The 11,938-nt window shown below is 39.7% G+C and overlaps 1 protein-coding gene across 1 annotated transcript; it reads left to right on the forward strand.

The window, feature by feature from the left end:
* Positions 1 to 494: 494 nt before the first annotated feature.
* On the forward strand, positions 495 to 10,557 carry LOC128357838 (uncharacterized). Its single transcript, XM_053318227.1, has 4 exons — positions 495 to 611; positions 1,431 to 1,757; positions 9,848 to 10,011; positions 10,295 to 10,557. The coding sequence occupies exons 1-4, from the start codon at positions 542 to 544 to the stop codon at positions 10,379 to 10,381; spliced, it is 648 nt and encodes a 215-aa protein (XP_053174202.1). The 5' UTR covers positions 495 to 541; the 3' UTR covers positions 10,382 to 10,557.
* Positions 10,558 to 11,938: the final 1,381 nt, after the last annotated feature.

The following is an 11,938-nucleotide window of genomic DNA, read 5'->3' on the forward strand; positions in this document are numbered from 1 at the left end:
TGAATGAGGAAATGAAACCTTGTGACTTCCTGTTGCTCTGTAGGCGGAGACAGGGAAAAAGTTTGTTGAAGAAAACCGGCCAGCAAGTACTTTAATTTCACAGGGTAGGTTACCATGGTAACCATAACCTTATATTTACTTTGCACACATTGATGTAGCTGGTGCTCCATGGCAGACACTTACCTGGCTGTTGGGTGTTTTTGTTATTTTCAGTTAATTTGCGGTTGGTTGCCACAGTGGATTTGATGTTTGTGACCTGTGTGTGAAACAGAGCAGCATTATTATACAAATGTAATAATGACACTAATTTGTGCAAAGAGACAAGACATGCAGACAACTTGTTTCAGCTGACTGGAAACTTCAGTTCAGGGAAGTTTGCAGTCAGCAGTTACAAAAATATATCAGTAACTCTTGACTCCCCATATTTAGAGAGAGAGAGAGAGAGAGAGAGAGAGAGAGAGAGGAAGTAATGTTAACTTAAGGCGTCTCCATCTTCCTGGTTGATCAGACAGACACTTTGAGGCAGTTCTCTGACAGTTTGATGATTTTCTGCATCAGGATCAAACTCAGAATGAATATCCACCAGGTTCTGTTCTTCTGCTTCTTATCAGGTGAGGACTGATTATCACTGTATACAATAAACAAAACACACACATGTAACTGTGAAGCAAAGCTTTCATGTAAGGTGTTAGGAATTAAATACATGGCATAGAAGAGTATGTGCTGTTTTACAGTAAGTCTACAATACACAAAGTATTGATCATCAGTATTCACTGTTCATCTTTCCAACAGCACTGCAGGATGGAAACACTGGACTCAGCAATGCAGTAAGTGTTTTTGTTGGAGCAGAAGGAGGAAGTGGTTCATTACAATGCTACTTTACTTCGTCTGGAAACACCAAGTTCTTCTGTAAAGGAGAATGTAAAGAAGAAAACATTCTCATTAAAACAGATCGTGTCACAGCTCAGAGCGGCAGATACAGCATCAAATATGAAACAAAATCCTCTGGAAGAAGAAAAGTGTCTGTGTACTTCACACAGCTGACCAAGTCGGACTCTGGACGGTACAGATTTGGTTTGGGTCGATCTTTGGTTCCAGATGGTTACTGTGACTTTGACCTCATAGTTACAGATGGTGAGTTTCTACTGAAAGTCACAAAACCTGATATATTTACTATGTTCATCCCATTTAATGATTGTGAAGCATAAGAATAAATGAAGTCAGATAGAATGTAATTAAACTGTGTGAAGACTGTGAGACGTTTATGATATATTGACTCAGTGTATCCAGCAGTCAGACTGTGGTTGAACTGGGCAGCTCCCAGTGTCACTCTGTGGATCTGTGTCAATGTGAAGCAGGAAATATTGTGATCAGACTGCAGCATCTTACAGGAAGTACAGACACTAACTGTTGATTGTTCATCTTTTCAGAAGCAACGTTGGGGTTAAACACTCAATTAATCCGTACAGTAACTGAGGGTGAAAGTGTCACACATGGATGCTTTGCTACTGTCAATGGAAGCAGAAAGTTCTTCTGTAAGGGTGAATGTAAAAAAGAAGAAGACATCCTGGTTGAAACAGCAGCGAACAGAGCTCAGAGTGGCAGATACAGTATTGAATATACAAAAGGATCTGCAGTTGAAATGTCTGTGAACATCACACAGCTGAAGAAGTCGGACACAGGATGGTACATGTGTGGTTACGGCAGACCTTCGTCTCCAGATTCATCCTACTCATTCTTGATCTTTGTTATATATGGTGAGTTTTATATTAAAAATCATGAAAATGTTTATTCTTGATTTATGTAACTTCTGGTGAGTGCATATGAGTTCTTGGAGAAAAATAATAATGGATTGATGTTATGAGAAAGATACAGCTGACAACACATACACAGGGCCTGAATTTCAGTGATTGTGGGTATTGTGCATAGTTTAATCGATAAATCAGGACAAATAATCAAAGTTCACGTCAAATCAATTAAGTTTGTTCTTATCACGCTCATGTTTGTCCATGTCCTCATTTTTCTGATAAATTAATTTTTAAGTAGTTATTTTACATCAGAAAAAAGGGGTTGATGTTCTTCTCTGCTGTATTTATTTGTGCATTCCTGCATCCTATAGATCAGTGGGATAATATGAAACCACTGGTAGAATTGTGTATCACATCAACCATGTATGCACAACGTAGATCCACACATTAAAACAAGTTACTTATGGTCAGAAAGTCCACAAGGAACTTTTGATCTTCTAATAAAAGATAGAAGATTCCAGTCTTTAAACTAAATGTCATGGAGATGTGTTGTATGTTGCCATCAAGTCAAGGATGACACTTAAGTCATGACACCAGGATCTCTCATGGTCTGCTGATTACTCAGATCAGCTCAGTGCACTTATGTCCTTATATTTTGGTCACTTACTTATAATTGTTTTCACTTCATTAACATATTTTTTGCATTTTTCTTGTGTATGTGGTCGTTGTTTTAATATGATCTTTCTTTCTAGAGCAGCATCTCATTCCTCTGCTTTATTGATTCAGTATCTGATAGTTTCATTGTGTTTTCATTGTTCACAGCTCCAACCACTGAAGAACCAACATCAGTCCCATCAGCCTCCACACCAGCAACAACACAGAGTTTAACCTCCAGTTCAGGAAGCTTCACACCTTCATCACCTTTCCCTGAAACCACAGAGCAGTTTGCAGGTACAGGACAGTTCATGTCTGTCCATCTGTCCATCACTGTCTCTCTGCTACTAAACGTCTTCTTAAAACAGTCAAATGTTTTCTTATAAGAATAACACCATTGTCTAAAATGTTTCAGCACCTAGAACTATATACTTCCTTATTATAATTGTGTCTAATGTTTAAACACATCCTACATTTCTAATGATGTAAGATAATTATTAACATGTGATGCAAACACACAAGTCAACAAACATCCAGACCAAAGTCTTTGAAGTTTTAATTCAACAGGAAGATCTCATGTGTGATAAAGGTTCCCTGCGCAGTTTCCTTCAACACAGGTTATATTTATATATAAAATATATAATAAAATATATAATACAAATAAAAAAAATATATATAAATATAAACATGCTGAGTGTCCTTTAGGTTCAACACAAGTGTTCAACATGTTTCCTCAGTCATAGAATATTTGCAAAGCTGATTATTCAAAGTATTTTATATCCTGCATTGCTTGCAGTCTTCTTCTCTGCTGTATTTATTTGTGCATTCCTGCATCCTATAGATCAGTGGGATAATATGAAACCACTGGTAGGATTGTGTATCACATCAACCATGTATGCACAACGTAGATCCACACATAAAAACAAGCTACTTATGGTCATAAACTCCACAAGGAACTTTTGACCTTCTAATAAAAGATAGAAGATTCCAGTCTTTATATTGAATGTCATGGAGATGTGTTGTATGTTGCCATAAAGTCAAGGATGACACTTAAGTCATGACGCCAGGATCTCTCATGGTCTGCTGATTACTCAGAGCAGCTCAGTGCACTTATGTCCTTATAATTGATTTTACTTCATTGACACATTTATTGCATTTTTCTTGTGTATGTGGTCGATTTTTTAATATGATCTTTCTTTCTAGAGCAGCGTCTCATTCCTCTGCTTTATTGATTCAATATCTGATAGTTTCATTGTGTTTTCATTGTTCACAGCTCCAACCACTGAAGAACCAACATCAGCCCCATCAGCCTCCACACCAGCAACAACACAGAGTTTAACCTCCAGTTCAGGAAGCTTCACACCTTCATCATCTTTCCCTGAAACCACAGAGCAGTTTGCAGGTACAGGACAGTTCATGTCTGTCCATCTGTCCATCACTGTCTCTCTGCAACTAAACGTCTTCTTAAAACAGACAATTTTGTTATAAGAAAAAATCCAGAAAATCAGATTTTTAAAGAATTTGTTCGCAAATTACTAATTTTATTCGCAAAAGTATTTGGTCAATAACAAAAATTCATGTCAATAATTTGTTATATACCCTTTGTTGGCAATGATAGAGGTCTTCACGAGGTTTTCACACACTGTTGCTGGTATTTTGGCCCATTCCTCCATGCAGATCTCCTCTAGAGCAGTGATGTTTTGGCCCATTCCTCCATGCAGATCTCCTCTAGAACAGTGATGTTTTGGGGCTGTCGCTGGGCAACACTGACTTTCAACTCTCTCCAAAGATTTTCTATGGGGTTGAGATCTGGAGACTGGCTAGGCCACTCCAGGACTTTGAAATGCTTCTTACGAAGCCACTCCTTCGTTGCCCGGGGGTTGTGTTTGGGATCATTGTCATGCTGAAAGACCCAGCCACGTTTCATCTTCAATGCCCTCACTGATGGAAGGAGGTTTTCACTCAAACTCTCACTATACACGGCCCCATTTATTCTTTCCTTTACACGGATCAGTCATCATGGTCCCTTTGCAGAAAAACAGCCCCAAAGCATGATGTTTCTACCCCCATGCTTCACAGTAGGTATGGTGTTCATGTTTCCACCCCCATGCTTCACAGTAGGTATGGTGTTCTTTGGATGCAACTCAGCATTCTTTCTCCTCCAAACACGACAAGTTGAGTTTTTACCAAAAAGTTCTATTTTGGTTTCATCTGACCATATGACATTCTCCCAATCCTCTTCAGGATCATCCAAATACTCTCTAGCAAACTTCAGACGGGCCTGGACATGTACTGGCTTCAGCAGGGGGACACGTCTGGCACTGCAGGATTTGAGTCCCTGGCGGCGTAGTGTGTTACTGATGGTAGCCTTTGTTACTTTGGTCCCAGCTCTCTGCAGGTCATTCACTAGGTCCCCCCGTGTGGTTCTGGGATTTTTGCTCACCGTTCTTGTGATCATTTTGACACCACGGGGTGAGATCTTGTGTGGAGCCCCAGATCGAGGGAGATTATCAGTGGTCTTGTATGTCTTCCATTTTCTAATAATTGCTCCCACAGTTGATTTCTTCACACCAAGCTGCTTACCTATTGCAGATTCAGGCTTCCCAGACTGGTGCAGGTCTACAATTTTGTTTCTGGTGTCCTTTGACAGCTCTTTGGTCTTGGTCATAGTGGAGTTTGGAGTGTGACTGTTTGAGGTTGTGGACCGTTGTCTTTTATACTGATAACGAGTTAAAACAGGTGCCATTAATACAGATAATGAGTGGAGGACAGAGGAGCCTCTTAAAGAAGAAGTTCCAGGTCTGTGAGAGCCAGAAATCTTTCTTGTTTGTAGGTGACCAAATACTTATTTTACAGAGGAATTTACCAATTAATTCATTAAAAATCCTACAATGTGATTTCCTGGATTCTTTCCCCCCATTCTGTCTCGCATAGTTGAAATGTACCTATGATGACAATTACAGGCCTCTCTCATCTCATAAGTGGGAGAACTTGCACAATTTGCAGCTGACTAAATACTTTTTTGCCCCACTGTATACTATTTAAACACATTATACATTTCTTATGATGTAAGATAATTATTAACGTGATGTAAACACATGACAAGTCAACAAACATCCAGACCAAAGTCTTTGAGGTTTTAGTTCAACAGGAAGATCTCATGTTTGATAAAGGTTCCCTGTGCAGCTTTCTTGTAAACAGGATATATTTATATTCAGTGTTACTCACCAAAACATACTGAGTGTAAAAGAGGTATTGGTTTACTGAATCACAAAAATGTGACCTCAGGTAGGATAACTTAATGAACCCTTAATTGCTGGTGAAATACACAATTTAAATATTAATATCATGCAATGACAAACAGTACAAGGATGTATACATGAAGAAAATATAATCCTCATAGCTCTGAGGCACATCTCTGTCATTACTACTGCTGACATAATACACACAGATGGTGAGTTAAAGAAATGTGTGACGGCCCCTGTTACAGTGCTGTCATTGCACTGTAGCATAAATAACATCCTGAAGGCATGATAATAAATCACTAATTAACATAAACAACATTGTTGGGGATCATATGAAATGAACAGCATTAAAGTGACGTGACCATCAGACTATTAGAGACATGAGCGCTGTCATTATGTATGTGTATATATATATATATATATATATATATATATATACATTTTTACATTTACAATTTTTTATAAGAAGTTTGTAGAATTATAACTCAAGGTCCAACACAAGTGTTCAAGATGTTCCCTCAGTCATAAAATATTTGCAATCTCCATCCATTCATCCATTTTCTGCCGCTTATCTGGGGCCAGGTCTGGGAGGCATCAGGCTAAGCAATGTGACCCAGACACCCTTCTCCCCAGCAACGTTCGTCAGCTCCTCCTGGGGGATTCCAAGGCGTTCCCAGGCCAGAAGGGATATATAATCCCTCCAGCGCTTTCTGGGTCTCCTCCCAGTTGGACGTGCCTGGAACACCTCCAGAGGGCGGCGTCCAAGAGGCATCCTGACCAGATGCTGGAACCACCTCAGCTGACTCCTTTCGATGCGGAGCAGCAGCAGCTCTACTCCAAGCCTCCCCCTGGTGTCCGAGCTCCTAACCCTATCTCTGAGGCTGAGCCCAGACACTCGTCGTAGGAAACTCATTTCAGCCGCTTGTATCTGCGATCTTATTCTTTCAGTCACTACCCAAAGCTTGTGACCATAGGTGAGGGTTTGAACGTAGACTGACCGGTAAATTGAGAGCTCCTTCTTCACCAGGACAGTCCAGTGCAACCCCTGCATCACTGCTGCTGACACTGCACCGATCCGCCTGCCGATCTCCCGCTCCATCCTACCCTCACTGTGAACAAGACCCCGAGATACTTTAAGTCCTCCACTTGGGGCAGTGACTCCCTCCTAACTCGCACCATGGCCTCCGATTTGGAGTTGCTGACTCTCATCCCGACCACTTCACGTGTAGAGTCTAACAGAACAACTTCATACACAAAAAGGTGATTCTGGGGTCCCCAAACTGGACTTTCTGAGTAGTGTGATCCCCCGATAGTTGGAACACACCCTCCGGTCCCCTTTTTAAAAATGAGGACCACCATCCCGGTCTGCCAGTGCATGGGCACTGTCCCCGACCTCCATGCGACGCTGAAGAGGCGTACCAATTTACACTAATTACAGAAATAGAGTTGCTGTAATCCAGAGCCTTGGTGCAGAAGACTCGGTCAGTGTTTGCAGTTTGACCTTGGCACTTCCAACAAAAGTTGGTTAGAGGACCTCAAAGCTCGGCCATGCTCACGAATGGCTAAAAACTCAGACAAATAAGATGGAGCCAAGCCATTAAGATCTTTAAAAACAAATATTAAGAGGTTAAAATCAATTCTAAAATTAACTGGAAGCCAATGGAGGGATTTAAGAACTGGAGTGATATGCTCTCTTCTGTTAGGGTTAGTTAAAAGATGAGCAGCAGCATTTTGTACAAGTTGGAGGCGACTAAGAGCAGACTGGGAGACACCAACATAAAGTGCATTGGAGTAGTCCAATCATGAGCTAATAAAAGCATGGATGGCTTTCTCAAAGTCGTGTCGGCTTAAGCTAATTTAGCCAGGAGACGTAATTACATTGTTAATTTGTTTATTGAATTTCAGATCACCACCGGGCGAAGAAGAAATGGCGCTAAAACCAATCTTCACAGTATCCCTGATAACAATACATTCAGTTTTGTCCTCATTTAAATGTAAAAAGTGTCGGGCCAGCCACTGCTTAATATCAGCAATACAATCAAATAAAGAACTTTGTGCACTGTCACTATTAGGTTTCACTGGTAGATATATTTGTACATCATCTGCATAACAATGAAAAGAAAGCTTGTGTCTGGCTATAATTGACCCAAGCGGCAGCATATACAATAGCATGTATGATATGAACAGTTTTAGAGAGCTTCTTATGAACTGTCCATCATGAATAGTTGTTGCTCATTAATGTGTTTGATATTAAAACAGTGAAAAACAGACATTACAGAGACACTGTGACTTCAACTGCAGCTGAGAGTAGATCAACCGCTATACAGTAAGGGAACACTTGCTGCCTGTAGTTAAAATGTTAAAATGTGTTTCTGTGTTATTTAATCAAAACAAGTGTTTCAACCTATAACATTATATGCATTAGGCTGAGAGCAGCAGCCTCTGTTAGTTCCTGGTTTTATACAGCAGTCTACAACCACACACAGGAAACAGCAACATGTTCCTCATTATAAAATGACAACTCCCTTATGTGGTTCTCAACTCATATTTTCAGACAAGGAAGAAAAGTGAGAATCATTATCACCATATATAGTAAACAAAACCCAGACACATCTACCTGTGAAGCAAAGCTTTCATATAAGGTGTTAGGATGATGTTTAATTATAAGACACAGAAGAGTATGTGCTGTTTCTTCCACCACACTGCCTCTGTTTCATCTCTGCTTCTCTGTGAAGTGATGGATTAGCTCTCATTAAGCTGCAGTCTGTTTTACAGTAAGTCTACAATACACAAAGTATTGATCATCAGTATTCACTGTTCATCTTTCCAACAGAACTGCAGGATGGAAACACTGGACTCAGCAATGCAGTAAGCCTTTATGTTGGAGCTGAAGGAGGAAGTGGTTCAATGCAATGCTCATTGACTTCGTCTGGAAACACCAAGTTCTTCTGTAAAGGAGAATGTAAAGAAGAAAACATTCTCATTAAAACAGATCGTGTCACAGCTCAGAGCGGCAGATACAACATCAGATATAAAGAAGGATCATCTGGAAGAAGTGTGACTGTGGCCATCACACAGCTGACCAAGTCGGACTCTGGACGGTACAGATATGGTTTGGGTGGATCTTTGGTTCCAGATTCTTACTGTGACTTTGACCTCAGAGTTACAGATGGTGAGTTTCTACTGAAAGTCACAAAACCTGATATATTTACTATGTTCATCCCATTTAATGATTGTGAAGCATAAGAATAAATGAAGTCAGATAGAATGTAATTAAACTGTGTGAAGACTGTGAGACGTTTATGATATATTGACTCAGTGTGTCCAGCAGTCAGACTGTGGTTGAACTGGGCAGCTCCCAGTGTGACTCTGTGGATCTGTGTCAATGTGAAGCAGGAAATATTGTGATCAGACTGCAGCATCTTACAGGAAGTACAGACACTAACTGTTGATTGTTCATCTTTTCAGAAGCACCGTTGGGGGTAAACACTGGTTTCATCCGTGCAGAATCTGAGGGAGGAAGTGTCACTCGTGGATGCGGTGGTACTGTCCATGGAAGCAGGAAGTTCCTCTGTAAGGATGAATGTGAAAAAGAAGAAGACATCCTCATTGAAACAGAAGGGAACAGATTTGAGACTGACAGATACACCATTGAATATACAAAGGAATCTGGACTGTCTGTGACCATCACACAGCTGAAGCAGTCAGACACAGGACGGTACAAGTGTGGTTACGGCAGACCGTCTCGGGATTCACCCTACTCGTTCTCAATCCTTGTTGTAGATGGTGAGTTTTATATTGAAGGGTTATGTATGTATATATATATATATATATATAACTGGGTGTCCTTTAGGTCACACTCAGTGTTCAACATGTTCCCTGGGTCATAAAATATTTGCAAACTGATTAATTAAAGTATTTAAAATCCTGGATTGCTTGAGGTCTTCTTCTCTCCTGTTTTTATTGGTACATTAATGGTTTTCTGGGCACGTTCCTCTGTCCTATAGATCAGTGGGATAATATGAAACCACTGGTAGGATTGTGTATCACATCAACCACATGTTCACAACGTAGATCCACATGTAAAAACAAGCTACTGGTCAAAAACTCCACAGAGAACCTTTAAGCTTCCAATACAAGACAAAAGATCCCAGTCTGTTAAACTATACACTACATGTCTCTCTCTCTCTTCCTTCCCAGCCGTCTCTGATGTCTCTCGTCCAGGTTACTTCTGGCCTCTGGTTGTGTGTGTTCCTGTGATTGTTGTGCTGGTTGCTGTTGTTCTGCTGTTCGTCTACAAACTGAAGATGAAGAAGACATTTAGTTTGAACATCAGAGAAACTTCTGACAGCAGAAACAAGGAGGTGACTTTCTTTAACTCTGAATGTCTCATGTTAACTCTAACTGTTGGCAGACATTTTATTTTTGTAGTTAGTAATAAACAATCTCATGTCTGCAAATACTTCACTAATATGAACAAAACTATAATGAAATAAAATCATAATGACTATTATTAGACATCTGACCTGTTGAGTTGTTATCACTAAAATATCAGCAAACAATTATCTAAGAAGAACACAATATCTGTTCTGTTACACTGTTTACTGCTGTATTTTAGGTTTCATGTTATTCCTGTTTCATTTTCAGTTATCTGTCCACTATGAGAACCGTCCTACTGGCTCCATGAGTGAAGACCACATCTACTCTGCACTTAAAGAGACAGCAAACATGTGATGATGTTTGGATTTGGATCTGGATTCTGTACTGAGCAGGTTAACATGTGCTGCAAGGTTCCAGTTTGTTCCACTTTATTTCTTTATTCTTTGTTTAATCAGCAGATATTAACTATAAACTTGCTATTCTTCACTTCTATGCTGATGATACACATCTATTAATGTTTCTGAGAATGATCAACAACTTATTTCTGCCTTATAGTGAAATGTTCATTCTGTCTTCTAAACTGTAGATGTTGTTTGATATTGTTCTTCTACACTTTGAACCAACTCTGTGTCCTACAAATTATGTTTATATTTGACTAAAATACAACAGCAGATATGTAACATTGCTGAATCACATTTTCTCTCAACATGATGTTAAAATATTGATACTGAATGTATGAGTTAAATGTTCAGAGTCAATGTACCTGGCTGTTTTATATTCCACCAAAATATCTGATGCTATAATAAAATCTCTTCTGATGCAGTAAAATCTCTGTTGTTATGGTAGTCTGTGATGTTACAGTAAAATACAGCCACATGTGTCTCTATCATCTCATATTCATCACCCAACAGTTATTTTGAATAATTCAACATACCTCTAGTTATTTTCTTTCAGTGTCTGCTGAGAATTAAGAGTTGAAGGCAGAATCCTGATCTACGTTTCCTCCCTAAGAACTTTCCCTCTCTGCCTCTGTCCAATGAACAGTTACAGTGACCGAGTCCCACAGCTCACCTCTGATGGTACCTGTTGGCAACATTTTCATACAGGAAGATTACAATGTGCTTTTGGCAGTAAAGGCAGTATAACACAATCTAAAGATAATAACATAAAGATTTACGAGCCGCTGACCCTGATCTTGACCTGGAGAGCTAAATGACTAAACCCAACCCTAAACTGAATCTAAACCCCAATGCCAATCCTAAAGGATGAGTTCACTATTTGTCCAGTGTCTTAAAACATGTATAGTAACAAAAAAGACAGTCTGAATAATTATGAACATTTCCTTTAACTCTAAAAACCAAATCTTAACCCTCAAACAGACATTTGAAGGCCTGTCTCAAAGTGTACAAGTACAAACAGTTTCATCAGTATTCAGATCAGCTGTTTCTCTGTCAGTGTGAACTCAGCCGAGTCACAGTAAATCCTCCACCAGGGGGCAGCAGAGCTGAGAGTCAGTTTAAATGTGTGTGTGAGAAAGTCAGAGCCAGAAAGAGGAAAAGAAAGTATGCATGCATGATAGTGCAGACAAATGTGTGTGTTTGAGTGTGTGTGTGTGTGTGTGTGTGTGTGTGTGTGTGTGTGTGTGTGTGTGTGTGTGTGTGTGTGTGTGTGTGTGTGTGTGTGTGTGTTGCGGTTGTGTGTTTCAGCTGATTCTCTAAACATCAGACAGACATCACGACTCTCAAATAAAAAAATAAAATCCAGTGATTCCTTCAGATACTGTGATGTACAGATGTGCACACATTAACAAGAACTAGAATAAATAAAGAATAAATTGTTGAACACAAGAAACTGTTGAAGCAATACAGAACAAACCTGCTTTTACTCTTGATGTGATTTATCCATGACTGA

This window comes from Scomber japonicus, chromosome 4, assembly GCF_027409825.1.
Source record: "Scomber japonicus isolate fScoJap1 chromosome 4, fScoJap1.pri, whole genome shotgun sequence".
NCBI lineage: Eukaryota > Metazoa > Chordata > Actinopteri > Scombriformes > Scombridae > Scomber > Scomber japonicus.

Excerpts from the sequence above, each read along its gene's own strand:
- LOC128357838 (XM_053318227.1), top strand. The coding sequence starts at position 542 with ATGATTTTCTGCATCAGGATCAAACTCAGAATGAATATCCACCAGGTT. Across the intron at positions 1,758-9,847 it reads CTTGATCTTTGTTATATATG|CCGTCTCTGATGTCTCTCGT; the intron begins GTGAGTTTTATA and ends CTTCCTTCCCAG. Across the intron at positions 10,012-10,294 it reads CTGACAGCAGAAACAAGGAG|TTATCTGTCCACTATGAGAA; the intron begins GTGACTTTCTTT and ends TTTCATTTTCAG.